This window comes from Coturnix japonica, chromosome 3 (genome assembly GCF_054131305.1).
Source record: "Coturnix japonica strain WE chromosome 3, WE-NBRP24, whole genome shotgun sequence".
Lineage (NCBI taxonomy): Eukaryota > Metazoa > Chordata > Aves > Galliformes > Phasianidae > Coturnix > Coturnix japonica.
In genome coordinates this window covers 3,121,739-3,145,702 of record NC_140665.1, presented here as the reverse complement: position 1 = coordinate 3,145,702, position 23,964 = coordinate 3,121,739, and the positions used below count along the sequence as shown (strand labels likewise).

The 23,964-nt window shown below is 37.6% G+C and overlaps 1 protein-coding gene across 9 annotated transcripts in view; it reads left to right on the top strand.

Moving 5' to 3' along the window:
• WDPCP (WD repeat containing planar cell polarity effector) overlaps positions 1-23,964 on the top strand; it is a 128,910-nt gene that overhangs the window by 65,541 nt on the left and 39,405 nt on the right. For 8 of the 9 annotated variants that reach the window (XM_015856574.3, XM_015856576.3, XM_085542370.1 and 5 more), the window contains 3 exons: positions 2,935-3,544; positions 7,302-7,490; positions 10,229-10,352. In XM_015856574.3, coding sequence (XP_015712060.1) covers positions 2,935-3,544; positions 7,302-7,490; positions 10,229-10,352 — 923 coding nt within the window. Of the gene's footprint in view, positions 1-2,934; positions 3,545-7,301; positions 7,491-10,228; positions 10,353-15,380; positions 15,464-23,964 lie in introns of all 9 variants that reach the window. The other variant, XR_014944326.1, reaches the window with a different exon arrangement.

The following is a 23,964-nucleotide window of genomic DNA, read 5'->3' as shown; positions in this document are numbered from 1 at the left end:
TCAGGCTGCCCACGGCCTCATCCAACTTGGTTTTGAACACCTCTGAGAATGGGGCACCCCCAGCCCTCTGGGCAGCAGTGCCAGGGCCTCACCACCCTCTGAGTAAAGAATTTCTTTCTTATACCTAATCTAAATTTAACCTCTTTTAGTTTAAATCCATTATCCGTTGTCCCATCATTACACGTCCTGATAAAGAGCCCCTCCCCATCTTTCCTGCAGGCCCCCCTCAGGTACTGGAAGGCCTGGAAGGAATGCTTTTTTTTTTTTTTTTTCCTTTCAAAAGTGTTATCTTAGGCTCATTAACATGGTTTTGTAGTTGCATGTCTCTGCTTTAGTTCTTCAGTTAGTGACATGAGCAATTATTAATAAAAGTAAAATTTCTGACAGAGAAACTCAAATCTTCCCCCTCAGATGAAAGAGAATATCCTTTTGCCCCCCTCAGAGTGCCAAATACCAGCTATGTTCAGTAAAATTGGAAACCAGAACAAAGAGGTCTCTAGGCTTGCTGCTCTTCCTTCAAGAGGCAAATGAGGCCACCGATGCGTGAGAAGCAGTTTATCGGTTCCAATCTTAGGAGAAATGTTTCTCTTGTTTTCAGCCAGTAATGTCTAGAAAGTTGCGTTTGAGCCCAGTTTGTTTAAACATCATGTGAAAACTCATGTTTTGTAAAGTAACGAATAGTCTTCCTTTTCTCTCAGGAATATTTCCCTAGTATATAATTTCTTTATGTACAGCAACCAGCTCTACCCTGAACTTCATTTTAGGGATCGGCTTTCAAAATTACGAGCAGGTAGGAAACTTCTTGTTTCAAGGCTGATTAAATTAGGCCTTCTATTGCTGTTTTCCAGCAGTTCTTCTACTGCACTGAAAAATCTACGATTCCTATGTTTTCTTCTCTGTTGTCTTAATATTCAAGTCCAGTCTCTCTTCAGAGTTCAATGTTGCTTTCAGTCTTTCATCTCTCGTATGCTCAATTATTGTGTTGACCTTCATGGCTTTCTTATAGCTAGTGAGATGTCCAGAGAGGAGCACTGGTTTGGAATCAAAATATGTAGGTAACTAATGTAGTGAACTGAAACCTGCCACAGGAAAACAGAAACGTGAGTCCCAGGGGGCCTCAAGGCTCGTTTCACTTAAGTTTTGAAGCTTTGAAGACTTGCTTGAGCAGGATTTCTATTTCATGTATTTGAAAGCCAACTATCTGAATCTCTGTGCATAGTCAGAACAAATGACAATTCACCCTGTCTTTACTTGGGGTTACAGAGCTCTGTGGTCACAGTAATCCTTTGTCCACATAACCCCTTTACAGGTTGCCTTGCTATGCAATTTAACATACTAATAAGCTACACGCTGCAAGCAGTTCTAAAACCAAACTTCTGAACAGTAGCCACTGCACATTTTATAGACTTACTTAAATCACTAGCTGCAGAGGCTAAGTCATTGGTAAGCAAACTGAGCAGGTAACAAATGGATTTTCAAGCTTTATAGCTTACTTAACCTCTTTTTCCTCTTTGGTGTATATTTTCTTCAATCACTGTTCTTCATTGAATTCAGATTACCCGGTTTTCACAAGTTGGATGCATTGACTTCTCTTTTAGATGCTTTCACATCTAATGTTGTTTCTTGCCTGTTAAATAGTTCTTGGTATGTCCCTAATGACTCATCTTATACTACCTAGGACTTCTGGTTTGCAGCCACAGAATTACAATGATTTTTCTTGCTTTTAAATAAGAAGCCCATTTGCTCACAAAATAAGTAAACATCCTAATCAGTCTGATCAGCATCCCAAATTCATTTGTTGTTTCTGAAGTAATGGGTGGTATGCCAAAGAAAAACATACTTTCTTAGTCTCTTACTTTTCAAGTTGAAAGGCTAAATTGCACATTCAGTTAGTCTAGTGGTCTGTGGAAATCAGCTTTAAACTGTTTAAGTATACTGTGCATGTTTCTGTTTTCACTCTGAAGTTACCAGGTTTTCTCCATCTCTGTTTTTGTTATCCCTTTTCATAAATGGTACTTGCATACCACCTAGACTCAAAAGAAGCCATTTTAAGTGTATGGTCAGCAACTTTTTCCTGTGAATAATGCCATGGATATACCTGAGAGTGAGGTTTAATATTTTCTATTTCTAGCAATGTTTATCTTCTATCTCTTTCAGACAAATAGCTTTTTATAAACCATTTGTAACTTAACTACAACTAGTACTTCTCCCACACTTTCCCACCTGCAGTCATCTACAATACCTCTCCCAGATATGGAATGAATCTGCATTGGACTCCACTGTTGCTTCCATCACTTTATAGTATTTCTCCTGTTTTTACACTACAAATTCTTGCTCCTTGCCAGCTGCTGTTTTTGGATCATACTTTGCCTTTGTGTTCTTCTACTTTATTCAACCTGCAGGTACCTCTAAAGAGTACATCTTCTCTAACTAATTATATGGCACCAAAAAAAGCATCTACCACCTACTTGTTTGGCAGTGTGTAGTGTACATTGTTTAAACATGCCATTGTTTCCAACACTACAGTATAATATTTTCTGCTACCATGACCAAGAGCAAATGATCAAAAAGTGGTGCTTAGAGTAGTCTATTATGAATTTTTCAATATATTTTGGGATTTTTCCTTTCACTTTTTCTGAATAATCATCCTTTCTTTGATATGTCAGCATCTCATTTTTCTTCTAGTAGGACTGTTAGGACTATCCCCTCTTTTATCTTCAATGCTGCTAACCTATTATATTTTCTGAGTAAAAGAATATGGCTCAGACTCTGTAGCAATAAATTAACCTTTTAAAAGCCTGAACAATAGATGTAATAACTTGTTTTAGCTTACTGAGTGATGAAAAAGATGTATTTTCAGATAATTTTAAATTGCCAAAGTTAAGAATAATATTTTACAAATAACTACCAAAGCATTTTGTCTTTTTTTTACAGGTTCTGAGTTATGTCCGTACAGAATGGGATCCACTTGATGCTTGCTTCAGCACTAAAGAGCCTTACCAGGTTCACACAGTTGAGCGCTCCATCTCTGCAGATAAAGAGCCCATGGCTGACAGCTGCATCTACAATTGCGTTAGAAACAAAATTCGGTGTGCAGCAGTCACCAGAATACCTCTACAATCAAGGGCCATTAGCTGCTGCAGAAATATTACAGAAGACAAAATAGTCCTGGGCTGTGAGGATTCGTCAATAATTCTGTATGATGCCTACAACCAAGTGACTCTGTTAGCCCAAGCAAAACTATTGCCTGCATTAATAACCTACCACCCTTCTGGGGCCATATTCCTGGTCGGCAGCTCTCAAGGGGAGCTGCAGATTTTTGACACGGCACTTTCCCCAGTTAAAATTCAACTCTTGGCAGACAACTATGCACCTGAGGCGACTCTGCAGTTCAGCAAACACTTTTACGTGTCTAGCAGCCTCATCCAGATTCAGTGGGCTGCTGCTCAAGCTGCATCTCCCAGCACTGATGGCACAGATGTTCACGATCTTTTGTTCGTTAGGTTTGACAAAGGACCCTTAGGAGTACTTCGCTTTAAACTTGGTAAGTTACTGAGCACATCTATCGAGCCTTTAGGCTCTCAAGGAAACATCTGTACCTCAGAAGTTTTGTGTAGTTTGAAAACAGCATTTTAGATAAATGGGGCCAAAACCTTAAAAACTCACAATTCCAGTGATCACAAGAAGATGCAAATCAGAGTCCATTATGTTTCACTATTCCTTAATATCTTTTCTTGTGCTGTCTGATATGTGAGTCAGGATCCTATTATTTTCCCTACTGAACAGTTTCTGATACAGAAAATTATTTTCATCTATAGAATACAATTGTTGCTATTGTATTCACTTTGTATAAATACCTGTAACATACCAAAATAAGCTACATGTCATAATAGGATAGTAATTCTATCCTCTTTCCTAAACAGGTTATTTTTGCGTATGATACAACTATCTTTGCCATTACAATGTATGTTTTTTTTCAGTACTCTTTTATTTTCTGGCCTCAGTAGATGAAGTCACAGCATTTTTACCCTTAAAAACTTCACACAAGAAGGAAGGTTTTCATAACCTTCAAAGAAGTTTAGCATCTCAAATAATTTACCAGCAGTTGTGAATAAAAGAAAAAAGTAATAACTGTCAGTTTAGAATTTATTAGCACTTCTCATTTTAGGTGTGAAGAGGCTTTAAGAGAGTAAAACCGTAACTGACTGTGATTTACAAACAGAATAACAAGAGTAAAGGAAATCTGGAAGGCTTTTTAAGAGTTACGTGAGGAGTCATTGGCTCAACTAAGAATAAAACCCCTGTGGTTCATTATCAGAGAGAACTGCATTCATAACACTTAAGCCAATCAAGTTTCAGTGGTGCAGACCCAGTGTAGAGAGCTAAAAAACCAATCATGCTTAAATCTTCTGACTACCAATCCAGTGTTTCCCCATGGCAGGCAGCCATTTTGAGTACACTTTATCATGGAAAACTTCAGTACTTTGCCCATTGTCTGACCAAGAAATAAGGACGATTTGTCAATCTTTACAACAATCTATTTGGGGTTTTTTGTGGGTTTCTTTTTCTTTTTTATTTCTTTTGTGGTAAATATTTCCTATAAATCTAATGTGATTAGGAAGACACCTACTTTAAAAAAATGAGGTGACTGTGAAGTTTTCAACTAAACATTGGAAAGTCTGCCTTTACCAAACCTTTACTATTAATTTTGCCCCTGCAAAATTAATGTCACCAAGAAAAACATTGGACTGATTTTCGGCTATAAACCTTTAAAAGAGCTGATCCAGTTTAATACTTTTATCCAAAATTGCTGTTAAAAATGTTTACAAACCCCCATTTATTTCGAGATACTTCTGCCGTATTGTGTTCAGTGGCAGTTTTAATGGTTGCAGAGCCCCCCAGAACACTAATTAAAACAGCTATTTGATGCTTTTGTGCATGTTGGCCATTAAAAAAACATCCTCTAAATTACCTCTTACCTGTCAAGCAGAAGGCACTCTACCCACACCTACCTTGCTTTTCTGTCGTCCTCCCTTGTGGGGTTTACTCACAACAGCTTTCCAGAAAGCACAGCTTTCCCCTTGCTATCTTTAGCACATTTATGTTCTTACGGAGGCAGCAGGCTCTCAGTGCAGGGATTTAGAGGCCTTTCCTGATAATTGCCAGCTTGTAAACTTAATTGGACTGTCTCCCTGGGCACAGTTCCTAAATCAATTAGGCAGTGAGTTGGCCGTCATCTCTTTTTCCCTAGTAGGTTGCCCGGAAGCGCACCACCCAAGAGAAGTCAAGCATCCAAATAAAGGGGAAGTTGTTGACCTCTATGGCTGAAAGTTATCATTTTTTAAAATTCATTCTTTATAATTACTGTAAAATCTCTTTCTCTCCCTACCTTCTCCTCTGCAGTCCACCGTGCAAAAATATGCTGTTCTCTGTTGCGTTCTGGTTTCCAGCTTTACCACTCAGTTTTCTACACCTAACGTGGAATTTCCACACAATGGGTAGAATTGCTGTTGCTGATTTTTTTTGTTTGTTTTAATATATGTTAGCGTCCATAGATTTACAAACTAATACACAGAAAATGTTCAAGGCAGTACTATAGAGTTGGTAAACTTTTTATTCTGTAGTAGTAGAAGTAATCCGCTAATTTGTTACGAATGAGCTATTCTCATTGGCATTGGAAACACCACTGTTATTGCCATTCCAAAAAAACCCCACCATTTTTGGAACTACAGCTATTGCATCATACATAGCATTTTGTTTTAATTTCTTCAAGCAGAGAAAGATCTCGCACAGATTACAGCTGGATGTGAGCCATGCAATTGATTCTGGACTGCATAGTTTTACTGAATCACTGTGTATGTGTGGCGCGTTAAGTAACCTCTCTCCTCTTGAAAGAGTTCCACAGTCCTTTGTTTTTAACATTTATAAATTATATCAACATTACTTTCATTTGTCATAAAAGTCCGCTGGAAAATAGATTTTTAACTTCCAGCTGCTGTATTATGCTCTTGGACAAGAGCTATGAATCCTGTGTTGTGATGTCTAGGTAGAATTATTTCAGGAAAACGTTCATTTTAAATTTACCCTCAAACGATAATGATGTCAAATATTTTTGTTGTCTATTGCCAAATTACTTTTTAAACATATTACAGCTTCTTGTCATTGATGTCAGCCTAGACAGTGGATGATGCCAGACCTGGTACTAGTGCCAGTGGTTCAGTGCTGCTGGCCTAGACGGGTATTTAAAACATAATATTATATTTAATTAGCACGCAAATAAGTATTTTCATCTTCACTTAGTGATTTATGTGAAGATTTCCCAACTTGTATAATGCTTTAGAAATATTAAAGGAGGATAAATTCTATTGTAACAATTAGATATTATCCGAGTCATACACAGATTAAACATAGCTATTACACAGTACAATGTCCATAGTCTTTCACATATGCAAATATTTACTGAAATACAATTGACAAATGTATTTTTTATATATATGTATAGAATAAAATTTAAATATATTACAAATATATACATACATATATATATATAACCTGGTAAATAATATCAAGTCTGCATTTGCACATTCTCAGTAGACTGTCTGACCCAGACCTACAGTCAAATGGGTTTTTTCCCCACATTTTTTCTCCACTTTTTTTTTCCATCATGAACAATATTCACAACTACACTTATGAAAATTCTCTGAGATCTGTTTTCTGTATATCATGTCTACATTTCTCTCTTACCAGACCTTTTTAACCCAACCATCAGATGGCTTGAAAATCCATAGTTAGTCAGAGACAATTAAGAGCATGACTTTCTGTGTCTTTCTAGTCACCTTTCCTACTCAGAAGCTGAGACCTACAATTAAAGTCTGAGAATTTGTTTTAATTCTTACTGGTCAGGGACTAACTGTAAAATCATGCCTTTGAATGGGGAATGTGCCATTCATTTTCTTCCCTTACGGTAAGCATGGAATGCATGGCTTCATTTGTAACAGAATGACAATCTGGGAATGAGCTTTCTCTAGCATTTTAAATGAAACTTTATTACATGATGTATTCACTGGTGGATATTGGCCATGTTCAGTCTACTGTCCATGTGTTGAGTAAGTCCTCTGTCCAGAGCACCCTAAATCTAAATATAATTAGATAACATGGAGTTCTATCACATACAAATTTAACACTGGAACCCATTAACTTTTATTTTAATCAACAGTAATTCTTTTTAACTGTGCTGAAAAAAAATACTCTATTATACATTCTCATAACACTATCTTCGGCTTTAATATTTCCTAAAAAAGGTGTGATAACAAGAGGACAGCTGGGCTTTGTGGAAATCATCCACCACTACATTCGCTATGATGAAATACATGAGGCAATTAACATCCTGAACACCATGAATTGGAACACGATGGGCCACCAGTGTTATATCTGCTTGAGTGCCATCGTCAATCACCTACTTAAACAAAAGCTTACACCAGACAGAGAAGGTAAGGGACTGATTGCACTTCTAATGTGCTTTTCTGGAGTCTGTAGATCTGGTAGGGTTTATATTATTTATATTTATTGTATTACACATATTATATATTATATATTTATTTTTAGATTTATTAGTTATATTTATTGACTGTATAAAAAAGGCAATAGATTCCAGATAGCCACTTGAACATAGTACTCCCTAATAAAATATATATACATATATTTCAATGAAGTCTGGATTAATGTGTTGATAGCATTTTAGTTAATGTTTCTACCAATAGTGATAATAAAATGCGCATTATTTTAACATATACGTGGTATAGGCATGGCTTAACATGTATAGCACTACCTTATATACACTGTAACTTTATTGTGTTACATAAATTTATCTTGTCACAGACCAATGCTAGTTAATATAGGCTTCAAATGCTTGTTATATACTCATACCAAGGCAGCACTGACTTAAGGAGGGAAATTCTCCTTTAACAGGATTTGAGTGGAATTGTTAAGGTGCTTGTGAAGGGTCACTCTTTCGCTACAAGATCCGAAGGCTTTGAATACACTGTCCTCTGCTGCCTCCTTTAGGATTACAGCTTTTGTCCTCGCAGTATTCTCCTGCCCCCCTGCAGTACTAGCTGGGGTCTCTCACAAGAACTGATGAATTTTAGGCTCAGCCTTGTCTCTGCTGAAGCCTGATGTGGTGCCTTCCTCGTGATTTGCTGTGTATCTTGAAACTCAAGAGACTTCAAGATTTGAAGTGTCTTGATTTAGTGAAGGTGTTATCCTCCAGTCTGGCAGGCAGACAGCTGGGGACCAGGCATGTTTTGTGCCCAGAAAGAATACTTAGGGTTCTGGTGTGTTTGATGATAGAAAAACTCCAGAGTGTCCTACGCTGCTGCCAAACTATCAGCTGTCACATTTGGGGGATCTGATTAAAAATTCCCTGCGTTGCAAATACAGCATATCAATTCTAAATGAAACATGCTTTTAAAAGGACCCAGGAAAAAGGCTGGGTTGGAAACTCCTGTAAAAATATGCACATTATAAATAGATGTCTGTGTGCTTTCCCCCCCATGCAGTTTCCTAACACTGTTTACAGCAGATGGAATTTTATTCTGTCCAGGAGTTATTCTGTGTGTATCTAACAAATTTGGCATAGTAATTTGTTTTCTTTTTTATTAGCGGAAACCCAGTGAGGCCTTTTATTGATAGTGATGTGGCAGTTATCCATGAGATCTTTATTCTGCCTTCAACATCAAGCTGGGCTATCTAATGAATCTGTAACTGTGCTGGTAGTTACTCATATTCCATGTAGGTTGGAATAGTTCTAAAGTACAAAACATGCTATCAAGGAAACAGCAATGGCAAGAGAGTATAGCTTGTTTTTGCAAAGGTACTGCTGTATTCAATTTTAATCTAAATTGACTGCTGTTTTGAAAGAAAATACCTTTAAAGTTCAGCTTACCTTACTGTCTAGATATACGATAACACAAAACCTAATTTACTAACAGTTTGCCTGTGTTCCTAACACAGTACTATTAGCACGTTTTGTGCAATCAAACCTAATGAAATAGAATGTAACTATGCTTGGAAATACCTTTATCACTGAGTGCAGAAATGGCTAGCTAGAACAGATGTTAATAACAACAAATCAGTGAGATTTTGTCTAGGTAATGAAACAATAGGTTGGTTGTATTTTGCTTTTAAAGCCCACACAAAATTCTGATTAGCAGAAGCAGTTTGTGTATCTGTCTTGAAAGGAGAACCTGTGCTGGCAAAGCAAACTCAACCTGTGACTTAGGAGTGAGACCTTCATCAGTTACTTTTGAATTTCAGTCAATTGTTTTTCTTCTAGAACCAAAACCACAACAGCTTACCAGACACTCTGGAGAAAATAATTCAATCCCAGCTGAAACTAAGACAGTTCTCTGCATAAAGGCTCATACTATATGTTGACTATCAAGCAGAAGTCATGTAGCATAAATATAATTATTACATTTCATCTCAACTAAGCATAGGACATGTTCAGGGGACACGAATATATGCTATGTGTTTTCCTGTATTATTTATGATTTTGTAGTAGAAACGTGTAGTAAAATGGCTCAGAGCTATACCTGTGGAGTCAGAAAAGTCAGAAAGTAAAGCAGATTCAACTTCTGTAACAAAAGGGCTTTATTTTATTGATGACAAGGGAGGTTGACTCTTCTGCACGCTGCAGGAGAGTCAAACCCTCAGGGTTTTTAGACCCTTTTATTTAAAGTTTTTGAAGAAGTGTTGGTTGAAGGAGGTTCCTTAGACCTCAAGACCATCAAAAGAAAGGTTCTGTCACCTGCTGACCTAGGATATAACAATAATCCCTGAAAAACTGAACTTCATTGTTGTCTGCCTAAGAGGACATAGAAAATCTGAGATAATTTAGAGTTGATCTCTACTGGACAAACTTGTTCAATCTGTATTTTTCTTATGAGTCACTTTTAATTGTATGGTTCTGGTGAGAACTTGATGTGTTATAAACATTTTCATCTTTCTGACAGCTTTTGTTGCTCAGTCATTGTCAACTCTGCCTTAGAATGAAAGTTAATATGCACATTTGTGTTTGTACAAGCTGCCACATTTTAATTTCATCTGTCCTACAACAACATTGTGTTTCATCAGTGTTTGAGGAATTTGACTGACTGCAAACATGAGCAACCTGCTGTAATTGAAACAGTTTCACTTGTTTCATTGCTGCTGTGCTTATACTTCACAGAACAGCTTGAGGCAAGCCTTGGAACCTTTTATGCTCCAACAAGACCCCTCTTGGATACAACCGTGCTGGAGTACAGGGACCCCATCAGCAGATATACAAGAAGGTTCTTCCACCACCTGCTCAGGTGAATGACAGTTTCAACTTCTATCAACTTAAAATTAATTGCATATTTCAATAACTGCCTACTTTAATGTGGTTAACGTTTTCCAAGAGGACCACCCCTGAAAAAAATGCATTCGTTGTTACTGTTTGTTTAACTTCCACTTCATTCCTTTCAAGTACAGCATTGCAGATAAAATGCCATTCAGAGCGCTTCTGTCATCGATGCACTTAAAGTGAATCACACTTTCCCTTTTAGCTTGTTGGAAAGAAGATAGTGTGCTTCTGAGAGGTTTATTTTCACCAACTGCTTGCAGGTTAACTGTTGGAACAACTTACAGTCTTGGAGAAAACTTCAGGTTTAAATAGATGCAAATGAGAAATGTGAGATCCAAGACATTTTGTCTTTGCATTTTGTCATCGTTGGCCTCAGAGGTTTCAAATATAAATTTGTATTCCAGTCATTTTGAGTTTCAGATCTAAAAGTCTGAGCCATCAAAATACAAGAAAATGAAATGCTTCTTTCACCTGTAAATTATCCAACAATAGAGAAGTCATAATACCAAATTCAGCTAAAATTCATATTACCCTGATATATTGCTATACTTTTCCTTGTATCCTTGGTACGTCAATAGCATAAATTCTGATCTACTTTAAATATCAACATACAGCAGTTCAATCTTTTCATGTGTTCAGCCACAACTACAAACGAAACATTCCCTCTGAGAATTATTAAGCAAATGAAAATATGGAGAAATTATGTTCTGTATAAAAACCCATGTGTTTATAGAGGCTTGTTGAGGGGGGGTCTGGATGGACATGGTGAGAAGACTTGCAGTGCTTTATTTTTCTGTGTTCTAGAATGATTATGCACATCATCTACGTATGCAAATCCAGGAACTGCAAGTTATTTTGATGGTACAATATATGTTTCTCCCAAAACTTAAAGGAAATAATTTATCCTGTCTTATAAATCTTTACTGAGTCTGAATAGGATCATCTTCCTGCTAAACGGGTCCGTACTCATGGGAAATCATTCTAAGTAGAAGAGTGTTCCAAATATCTGCATAATGCGTACCGGCCTTTAATGGAGTTTTCTTCATAGATGTGGCCACAATACCAGGTACAAACTCTGCTCTTGCCTTTGTCCTAGAAACCAGCAGGGAAGATTTGTTGCTGCCGTGGCCAACTGTAATGGCTGTGGGCCAGTTGCCTGCAGAGAACAGACTCGGAAAGAATGCCTCAGAGACTGCTGAGAGGTGTAGTAACTATAGTGCACTTATATCTGCTGGAGAAAGGTGTATTCCCTCTGACTCAGGATTTGCTTCAAAATGCTAGCAGGCATGCAGAGGCATGGGGCCCTGGCTGTGCTTTCAGCCCTTGGGGCTGCTCAACACAGCTGAAACGCTGTCTCAATCTCTCTAGCAGACAAGAAACTTCAGTGCCAGAGTGCTGCCTGAGCAGAATGGGACACAGACCAGAGATGTGTAGAAGAGTCTCCCCATGTCTTTTACCTCCTTTATAAAGCAGCCTTTGAATAATCTACTGTTATGGTGGTTTTTTGAAACAAATGAATGTGTTAATTTTGCCATTTCCCTCTTGTCAAAGGGATTTGTATTCAACTGAACCAAAGTGATAGGATCATGTGATTGCTGCAGAACAGATGGTAATGCTTAAAAGCTTATCTGAAAAGACATAATCTAAGTACAAAATGAAATGTTCAAAAATGGCAGATTTATCTGATATAAAGCAAGGAAATGATGTCCAGAGATGATCTTTATTTTATTAAAGTGGCTGTGCCTTAATTGGTATTTATTTCCTTTTAGATGTTTTCTTAAGTGACCAGAATGGTTTGAATGTAGGCTAAAGAGAGAGTGCTGCTGATCTGTTGGAGAAATGGTAAAGCAGCTGGGTGATTCTGGGAGATAGAAGGTCAGCTAGGCCAATTCTCCCAGTGTCTGGGAAAATCATAGGGAAGCACGATGCTCACTAATTTGTCTAGGCATGCAGAAGCTACAGCCTCTGCTGTTATATCCTTCTCTGAGGAGCCAGGCAAGGCAAGCCACTTCTGCCAATCTGCATTTATGAGTGTGGGCTCAGAACAGGAACAAAAGCGTGGAGAAAATTCTGCTCTTGCCATTTTGGATCATCATATCGTACCCATCAGGACAGTGGAAACTGAGTAGTCTCCTCAATACCTGTTTGTCAGAAATGGCAACTCAATGTGGATGTCAGGAAGGCTGCATCTAGAGTCAGTTACATGTTCTCTATCTCATGCCTTGTTATTCAATCCTTTCTCTTTTTTAACCACATATCCACTTAGCACTAAATACTTGCAGGCTGATTACGGATAGTTCATGAATCTTTTCACAGTGAATTTGTGCTATCACATATGTGTATGCAGGACTAAACAAAGTAATAGCAAAATTAAAACTAGAAGACTTGAATGCAGATGCACTGTGAATTGTCCGTGCTGACTTGATGCAACACTAGGGGACATGTGTTGCCCTCTTGTGAACATGTCTCCTAAAAGCAAAATAATCACTTCATTCCCTATTGCAGCAAGAAATGGAGGAAACACAGTGCTTCCTAAATTGTGTGGCTGAGATTGAAAAAGTGTTTCCAAGATACTGTAGGGTCATCCACAATGCTTTGGGCTTCAGAAAAAAAGCAAGCAACATATACACAGAAGGCAAATGTAGGAGATTAGGAGCTGAAAGACACTGAGAGCCAGAAACTCAGAAGGGGGTTTGGAAGGGTGAGGAAAGTGAACTTAGGAGCATAAGCAAAAGATAAGGAAATAAGGACAAAGGACTAGAGACAGATAAGGGGCCCACACAGAGTAATGCAAAAAGGTAGAGTGGGAGTGGAGATCAAAACAGAATAAGACAATGTAGGATGTTTGTTGGGCTGTAGAGGAGACCAGAAGCATAAGGGACGGACAGAAGAGAGTGGAGTTTTTAATACAAGATTAAAATATTAAAATGCTTGTATATTCCTAGATCTAAATCTGAAAAACGCTCAGATAAACAGAAGTATTCAACAACACCCCCCTCTCAACCTCCCCAAATCCCTTTTTTTTGAATGCCCCACCAATCTGCCTTAAGCCTTTTCTACAAGGACCCACTCTCTTAGGAGAGAAATATTAATTCATTCTACATGCTGAGACAATCTTTGACCTGCCTGCTGAGTCTGCCAAAAAGGTGCCAGTTATTGTAGTTTTTAAGGTGTGAGTGTCTGTACTTACTAGAATTGAGAAATACAGTCACCTTTACAAAAAGGCTATCCTCACCTCAGAATAATCACGAGCCAATGATTTTAATCTTTACTGAAGGCTGAAAGGTTTTATATAAAGTTGAACGTAACTGGCAACATCCATTTTCACATTATCAGTGAGATTATGGGCTAAGTATTTTTCTACCATCAGTTTTCCCCTCAGAATAATGAACGGTGTGATGGTAGATCCTATGAACCATGTGAAGGTGCTCTGTAACTACAGGCAGTGGTACAAGATGGGTTAGAACCTGGTGCAGCAGGCTGAGATGGGCATCATCTTCAGCTTGCTCTGAAACAGAGATACATATCTTTTCTGGTGTAGGCCCTGAATAAATAATATGGAATATCTCCAAAAACAGGTATTCAGTATACAAATTTAAAATTAAAGGCCTCTTAATTATATGCCAAGAATCCATTACAACAGTACATATGGAATTAGTAATAATTTTCACTTTTAATTCTTATCTATAATTTAAAAAAAAAACAGGAACTGAATTATAAGTATAAACCTATATCTTAGGTGTTCCTTGCCACTTGAGCAGCACTCCTGTATTTTATTATGATGTCACTACCTGTAATAATATAATGCGTTATGTCATTATGTAAAATGTTGAGCAGAGCTGGATTTATTAGGAAGCCTTGGGGAGCTGTAACCTTCTTGCCCCCACCCTTTTGTTGTGCGCTGCCTACTAAGTTTATTTGTGTAATGGGGGAGTGGCTGCACAACCTCCTCCTGCTTCTGTGTAACAGCCTCATCTGGCCGTGTACAGAACATGGAATGAGATGGAATAGTTTTTCATTCGTTAACTATGGCATCGCTGACTCATGGCTTTGCTTCACTCTAATCAAGCATTCATAAATTGTGCTTGCCGTATTTTCTAATGCATGAAATTATCTTGCTTGTTTGACACACACACACAGGCACAAACACATGCCTGCCCTGTTTTATTCAAACTTTTCTGCCTCTTCCAAACAGACAGTGGAAAAATATAACATAGCATGAGCTGGAAGCAAAGGCTGGATTGGCAAGTAAAGGCTGAAATGCAGTTGGGAAGGTGGAAAATAAGAATTAGAATGTGCAGCTCCTTGTTTCTTCTGTTTTGTTCATGTGTTTCTGAATATACAATTTAAGGAACTGTTTTAGTTTGTCTTTTCTTGGAAAAACACTAAAAGCAAAATGATTTGGAGCTTATCATCTGATAATTCCATTATCCATCCCTTTTCCACCAGCTTCAAGGACAAATACAATTCCTCATGAAGCAAAGCTCTATTCTAAATACCAGGATAATGTGTTTGTCTTTTTCAAGAGTAAAGTGTAGCTCTGATCACATCTACTGACATAATTTTAAGTATATTCACAGAAATATTCTGCTCTGTCTGAGTTTAAAATTGAAAACGATGTGTTTCCGCTGTTACTGGTTTTGTTCCTTCACAAACCTTCTCAGAAGTGTTGTGTACTCTTCCCAGTGTTCAGTGTGAGATACTACTGCTTAAATGCAAAGAATTGAGCTACATGCTGGGCAGAACATTCATGAAGTGCAGGAGGTGGAAAAAGTAGGTGATCCTTAGCATCAAGGGATGTCTGCTTCTAACCAGTACTAGGTTTTGTGAATCACTTTGCTATTCAAGAGTTGTGAAGTGCTTTGCTATACTACCTAACATGACTATTTGATGTAGTTATTACTTACTTCCAAGACAACCTTTGGGAAACTAAAATAGAGCTCTTCCCCTATGCTGCAAGATCACTTACACAGTATGAACTAACCCTTTGTAACAGGTTCTTGCGTCTCTAACCTGCAATCTGCAAAGTTGGTGTGCGCTGTGAGTGTTCCATCCTAAACAGAACCCCCAAATAAAAAGGTGAGAAAATGCCTAAACTTCATAATAATTTCTCATTCCATTTGCTGCCAACTGTATGGAAGTGAGGGACAAAGTCAGCAAAGAGCTTTTATGATCCTTTTAAAGAGCACCCTAAAAGTGGAATCTATAATTATATTGGTACATAGTGTGTCACTAAATATGTATAAACATTAATGATGACATGGTTCAGGACTGAGAATGTCTTTTATATTCATAAGGTAACCTATTAGGCATTAAATTATGCCTTCAGATAAAATGACCACTGTTGTCAGTCAGGTTCTCTATGGTGGCCACATGAGCAGAATTCATCTCCACAGGAGTTAGTTCAGTAGCAGTATTCTGACTAAAGTAGCACCTTCTGGAGAGAACTTTGAAGAGTCATTTTTTGTCATCTTGCCAGAACGATCAAAACCAAAGGTTTTCGTATTTCCATGGCACTGATAAATGAGAACTTCAATGGCTGTGATGGACCTGCATATGAATAGATCCCCTGGTCATGCTTCTTGACCCGTTTGTGAAACATGAAATAAAGCCACCTATTCAATGGAACTAGATAATTTTTTAGTTAAAGAAATATTTAAATCTCAGGAAAAGTTTAGAATAGCTTTCTTCAGTCCTGTGTTGCTAATGATTTTTTAAAAAATTATTATTATTTTTAATTGAACCACCTCCACAACATGTTTCATTTTCAGTTAGATATTTAGGTGCCACAGGAATGGCTTCAATTCTAGTGACAATTACAATGTAAGAAATATTGAGCAAAGTATCAGGAAAAACATGCAAATAACATGACATCATTGCTTGGGAACAAAATCCCTTGAAGAAAAAAAAAAGAAAACTCCATCAGAGATCTGGGCAAGATATTCTGCTGAACCAAATAGATGACATTGCTTGGAAGATGGGACAAGTGGCCCTTTTGGCACACTTAGAACAGTCCCAGAGCTACTCTGCAATGGACCAACTTTCCCCCAGCCACCAACTGACTTGGTGATCCCAGTACCAGAACTCTTCCAAATCTCTGCCTCATCCCCACACCTGGGTCTACACTTAAAAAAAAAAAGGCTTTGGGCATACATCAATTGTAAAAACAATACAAAAATATACCATATTCATGGATGAAAACCCAAGAGTAAGTTCATACCAACATAGCTTCATATTGAAGCTGCCACAGTAAGCAAACCTCAGCTTTTCATTATATCTCATCATTTATTCCTTCCTCAACAACTTAGTCACAAATGATGTCTCCTTCTGGAGTGACGCTCAAATAGCTCTTGAAGTTCTGACCAGGAATTTTATCTTAAGCTGCTGTTTGTTTGTTTGTTTTTTCTTCCTTGCAGTCTTCCCACGTTGATTCATGTTTCATCTCTTTACCATGATGTTTTCCTTCCATTCATCTTCAGAGCCTTCCTGAACCTCACTATCACAGTTCATTTCCTTGTGTGTGGACTATCTGACAGTATTCTGTCTTAAGCTCTGCTTGTGAGATCAGAACAGAACATACCTTGGCATTCTGTTATCTCTTTCTTGTGTGCAAAAATTGCCTGTTTGGTTTTCTTTTTTCCCTTAAAAGGGCCTCATTTTTCTTAGTTTTCTCCCTCTTGCATTCAGTGTCCTCCAAGAAGTGCCAATTAACAGTCATATAACCCTAGACTCCTGTCCTCAAATGCAGAGCTCCATTTTATTTCTCTTAAGAACTTCTTAAGGATAGGGTACAATAAGTAAAATTTAAAGCAAAAGTCAGCAATAGTCAATTGTCCAATAACTGAATGTAGCATCCTGGGAGTTCACCTCACCTGTCTGAACTCAATCATGTAGCATCTGGATGTTCTACGCACTCATCTGCGCTGTGGTTAGCAGAAGGATGTGAGCACCCAGAGGATGAGTAATCCCATTGAAGGAAGATATCTATGATAAGCATGAAGAATCAAATGTCTGCCTATCTCTGTCAATTAACTATAAAGGAAACCTACCTGATCAGCCATGTAAAAATGAGCTATTTGAAGATTAATGAAATGATTTGCACTGCAAATGTCTAGCTCCTGTATCTCATTATTACTGGTTAGTTAACAGAAAGAGAAGTGCTCAGGTATAGCTCTGTAATAGAAGGAGAGAGGTAACAAAGCCTAACAAAAATATTTGAAGAAAGGTTCACAGAAAGATACAGAAACCTGGTAGGCTCACAGGTCTCTTTTGAAATCCCCTTCTAACTAGTTGACCAGGATAAGAGTGGGCAGGGGCGTTTCTTTTCACAACCGTTGAACCATTGAAGACCTTTTTGGAATGTCTCTCACCAAAATGTCTTAAAGACATGAAGATACCAAAGGGTAAGAGAACCCTTTTCCAGATGGGTAATTCATTATAAGGTAAGAAACAGAGTAAAAGATCAGTGTCTCACTGAGTAGAAGTCACCAAATGCAGGCAGACATGCTAGACATTTGCAGGACCTGTACACATAAGTAATGTGGAAAAGGAGCAAATAGCAAGGGGCCAGTATTTGCTAATGATCATAAATTATTCAGATTAGCAAAAAATAACAGCAAAATTACTTCACGGGACTCAGTAACAGTGTCAAAATAATAGAAATCAAAGTTTGATGTAAATAAAGTGAAGTACCTGGCAAGGCATGACTTACAACTTCATGTGTAAAATGCTGGAGCCTGAGATTGTTTGTGAAGAGAAGTTTAGTCATATAACTGATGGTCAGTTCAGCACTCAACACAAGCACAGAATGCCAGGAATTCTTAGGGGGGAAAAAAAAAAAAAAAAAAAAAAAAGTAGAAAAAACCCAATGAACTTCATTTTAGCTGAATCATGAATCTAGTGTATGGTTTTGGAGTTCTATGATACGTAAGAGGATGTAGCAGAACTCAAAGAGCTATAGGACAGCTGGGGTGATTAAAGGCATGAAGGGAATGACTGAATAGAACTCCTCAACCTATAGAAGAGGGAACTGAGATATAGATGTATTAAATCATCAGAGTTAGGTAGAAAGAGGACAGTAAAATGACTGTTGCTGTTCTTCTAGTTCAAAAGGTAGGGGTCATCAAGCAAAACTAGCATATTGCAGGTTCAAAATGAAGTGATTTTTGACATAGCATATAATTAAAATGTGAAGCTCCTTACCACAGGATGTTATGGATGGTAGAACTGCATATGAGTTCAAAGGGAAAATACAGGAAAGAGAAATTGACTGAGTCATATCAGTGTAGAAACCACTTCTAGCTCAGTATCACTGAACCACAAATTATTGATGACTGTTAAGCGAAACATCACCATAGGCTTGCCCAATTGTTGTATTCTCTCCTAGGTGCCTACCTATGGTGCTATGTTAGATTTGTCTTTGGTCTAAGCAAATAGTCATTCTTACAATTTTTGCTCTTGTATGTGATATCCTAGAGAAAAAGAAAACAACAGAACATACTCATTAGTTTTCCATTTACTCCTCAAAATTATGCCCAAATTCACACAACAGGGTTCTAGAAAAAGTATTTTCTGGCTCTTCTTTCTGTATTTGGAGTTCTTTTGTGTGGAAATTGTACGGATGTTCCCACTGCATTATTTTAGTATAAGATAAAGTATTGGTATTGACAAACCTAAATAGAATATGTAAGTATGCTGTAACTGAGCTGTAACTCAACAGGTTTGGTCCTGCAATAGGACTTAATAAATAGGTATTTATCCTTAGGCAGCCAGTTTTTAGGAAATATTGAACTAATGTATTTTCTCTGAGAATTCTTAGCACTAAAAGCATGCATCTTATCTAATATCAGGCACAAGGGAGAATTGGCCCTGTACCTAGTGGAAAGTCAAGGAGGAAAAGGATATGTTCTTCCTAACTTTAATACCAAATTTCCATCTGCTGTGGATTGAAATTGCAGAGATATCACACACATACAATAGAGGTTTATAATAGATGCAGCAACTCATCCTTAACCGTTGCAATGATACTGGGCCTCTGTTATAGAGCTGTCTTTAGTGTATAGACATGCTGATATGTCTGCTCAATAAAATACAACTTTCCAGGCATGCTGTTAAATTTACACAATCGCCAGAGTAAAAGGTATATAGCTGGGACAGAAGAAAAACAAGAATTAATGCAATAAAGGCTAGGAATTAACATATGGGATTGAGCAAAATAAATGTGAAACAACAGGTGTCATTGGCTCTTATCAGCATTTTTAATTAACATCTGTTTTTAGCCCGAAGTACTTTAAAAGAGTGTGTCTGTATTTAAAGATAAAGGCAGGCTGTTAAGAAGTTACTGAGTGGTAAGGGATTGGGGTTTTGGTGTGAGACGGAGGTGGTGTTTGTTACTCACAGCATACAGAAACCTGAAGGAAACCTGTGAAGTAATTGTAACACAGGGAAACATTGCTATGGCAACAAAATATTTTTGCTTGAAGGAAAATGAATATGAAAAAGGAAATACGGAGTGCGGGAAATTCAAAGGAAGTACACATTGCAAGAAGAGAAAAGAACAGAATGCAGATTGAAAAGAAAGAAACCATCCTAGTTTCCATTTATGTAATATTAAGTTATAGTAATAAAAAAATTGTTGTTCTCCAGACATTAATAGCAACTGGTAATAAAAAACCTAGACCACTTGACATATAGGAAGGAATTATTCTACATATGGTAAAACATTGCTGTTTCCTGAACAGTCATCCTCTTGAATGGTAACCCCATTCCACAGGAACCCTTGCTAACATGACTGATAGTCATCAAATGGTAAGTGTACAACAAATGTTCATAGAATCATAATCTGTTAAATAACATTTCTTTGGCTTAGACATAGGACTCTCCTTTAGTGCTCCTTTATAGTAATTTGAGCAAAGGCCAAGAAATAAATGATGTCACTTCTGTAGCTAGAGCTACTAGATTTTCTAGAGTATTTCATACATCTAGACTGCTTCTTACTAAATATGTATTGTAAAAGGTTAACTGCTACCTTCGTACTAGTCAAAAATTATCTTTCTTCACCTGAAAATCTGACTTGAAAGTGCCTGATCAGCTTTAATTTGAGCCCCAAAGTTTGTTCTGAGAAGCAGCATGTGTGCTTAACAGAATCACCTCAACTATTCCTCACAAGCACATCTGATTTCTTAGACCTGAGTCCTACAGGGTAAGAGTCACAGGGTAAGATGTTTTTTCTTCTTTCCAGGCTGGGAACGTCTTCAAGATTCACCACCTGGTACAGCACTCCAGGGCTTTCTCTGGCCAGGGAGTCATATTGTCTGGCTCCCCTTATTAGCTTTCTCTTTCCTCCTATTTTTTTTAATTTGTTTTATTTGTTTATTTCTTTACTCCATACCAGAGGGTACTCTTTGATGTGAAAGGCATTTGGTTCTATGCCCAACAATCTATAAAGTTGTATATGTACTTCCTTATGTTGGCAGGTACCCAATTTGACAGTATAGCTCCGGTAGCAGAGGTTTTGGAGTGGCTTCAGGTATCTTATGCTTACTTGAAATTTGTTCAGTTATTCATGAACTTTTACTTGAGGAACATTCATATAGGACCTTTAGAGGCTCAGGCCCCAAATCTAGTACTTCACCTAGACCCAGTAATTATCGCCATCCCAAAAGAATGGGCAAAAGCTCATCAATTATGTTCTGCCATTCAGCAAATGCGTTACTTCACACCAAACAGTCTGCATTGATTCTTGCTCCAGCCATCGCTGGATGGAAGCTGAGAATATCCTGCTGAGGAAGGGCACTGTCTTGTCTAGAGCACGTTTTGGCTAGGAGCTTAGTTACTATGCCGAGCCTTGTGTAGAAGGAGCTGTAGGAAACTAATTAAAAGAAGTGTTTTCTGCTCACAGAATATCTTCTTTTAAAAAACAGCAGTCACAGTTTCAATTTCTAGTCAAGCTTTCGTTATGTCTCTGCACATGCTGTGGTGCCAAACAGAAAGAAATAATAACCTATTTGCATTTCACTGATATCCATTAATGAATTTATATTTGTCAGTGGTAATCAGTTGTACTGGGATAGTGCGTTATCTGAACAAATATTATGAGAATATCAAGTACATTCAAAAATTATGAAGCTGAGTCCACCGAACCACAGAGTTTGAAGCTCAAATTCAGCTTGATGGCAGAGAAAAAGATTCTTTGGAATATTCATGGTCTTTGGCCTACCTTCAGTTCTCTGCAAATATCTGACTTAAAACTGGGTATTCAAAATATTTACTTGGAGGTCAATAGAATTTCAGGGCTGTCCTAGTGGGGACAGCTGAAGTTACAGCATTTATACCTGAAGGTGTTTAAGCTGTATTCTGCAATGCGACTACAAGTCTAAGTCAGCTTTATGTCCAACAGTTAATTGGTTGCAAACCATGCTGTTCCTATTTAAAATCAACCACTTAGCAACCTAGCCACACACTTTTTACATTCTTTAACCAGATAATCTAATGGTTCTGGCTCAGAATTCCACTGAACAGAGTTCAGAGTCATTTTACAGACATCGTTCTTTATTTTAATATTGTCTAATTTGAAAGGGAAAAAAATAATAATCAGATGATAACTTTTTTTTTTTTTTAAGGGAAAAAAAAAAAAAAAAAGCACAAAAACCATTTCTGTTCCAAAAATTGCTGATATGAGAACTTATGGGAAACGGCTCCTTTTATGAATAATTATTATTATTGTGTCTAAGAAATGGGCAGGATGCCTAGAAATTGAATGAAAGAATGAGCTATTAAATTGAAATATTAAATGAAATAACTGAATTAAAAGTGATCACGTAAACCCTGCAGTAAATGTTGGGAGCTGTAGCTGATTGAACATATTTTCATCATCTGTTTTGTATGCTTAAATACAATTGATTGATGTAAGTAAACACTTGATTGATATTCTGAATACTTTAAAATCTGCATATGCATCACAGAATACTGAACAATTAAAACTTAATTTCAGTGTAGTTTGATTGCATGTAAATTATTTCAATATTCTTTTTTTTCCCTGTTCTGTTTGCTCTGTGCATATTTAATATTCACTTTTTGAATGCATATCACCCTTGATTGGGCTGTGAGATGAGGAGGACTCTGAAATTTCTTCCATTAAAAAGGATTGCCTTATAAATGTTATTTGTGCCACAGCTCTTCCCCTGCAGATTATTTTCTAAATGTTGTGTACCCTTATTGAAGACAAGGAAAAAAACAGCTGCAACCCTCCTTTATCAGCCCGGCACATGGAATATGCTTACATGGTCGATGGGCATGTCTAAGAAGGCTTGTTGGTTGTAACTAGTCCCTAAAGAAATGTTTCCATCTTTCCTGCACTACATTTCTCTCTTGCTTGCATGAGCTCTCTCTCTTCCCTTCCTCTTCCTTTTCTTTCTTTTTTTTTTTTTTTTTTTCCCTCATTCCCAGACTTCTTATTATGTACATTATGGAAAAATATTTTTAAGTAGACTATCTCCAACCTGGAAAACCTGTCTCTAAGTGCCCTCATCCAGTTCCATTGCTGTGGAATGCAAATGGCAAAATTCTGCTTTTGAGATATTTGCAAAACTTAATATTTAAATGTCTTATTTAAAGAAAAGTCAAATATCTGTGGCTTTTCTGGCATCTTTTCAGTTCAGTCACATTCTCAGAATACACATAGGGTGCACGAAGCCACTCTGCCATGTGAGGTCTGGGTTCTTCTCTGTCCTCACCACTCTCGGCCCTCATGCTTGTCATATCACTCCCATTATCCCTTGCTTCTTTGCCCATAAAACAGAAGCACTAAGAACTATCTTTTTGGAGGTTTGTAGGACAGGGAGAAAGTTCACCTAAGAGTGTGTAATAACAGTATTGCTTTAACTTAGGGGAATTTAAATTTCATATTATATGTGCTAAACAGCTCACAGAGAGGTATTTTCCTTTCTGACCTGTGTATTTAATCTCAGTTTGTGGATTTTAATCTTGAAGGTCAGATTCCTGTTGGCTCTCGCTTTGACCAAACAAGTGGCTGAACTTCATGGTTTGCAGACAGATTTCCTTATCTCTCTTTTTCAAAGGACACGTAGGTCTTAGTCGCTGGAGTTATTGTGAAGTAAGCGCTAAGGAAAAAGGCGGAGGAGAGGGGGGAAGACATGCACTTCAGGACCAGCATCCTATAGATGCCATTGCAGAAAGCAAATATTTTACCGTGGAATTGCAGTACAGGAACAAAAGGGAAGGTATTTTGATGTGGGAATTTTTGGTTTGAGGAGTTGATAAAGTGTAAGAAAGTGTGCTATCAATGGCATCAAGGTTTCTCACGACAAAGCATGCCTTTAAAAGAGATGTTATTAGCTTGAAATCTCTCTCCTGCTGGGCAGGACTCTCTGTAATTCTTCCTGTAGAATAAGAACAACACAACTCCCATGAAAAAAGACTCAAAATAACAAGTGTTTTCTAGTAAGGATGGCTTAAAAAAACCCTGGACATTCTTGACTGATTTAATACGGTTTGCCTAATGCAAACTCTTCACCCTTGTTTGAAACCTCCACCATATTTTAAAACAATTCAGTGTCTAT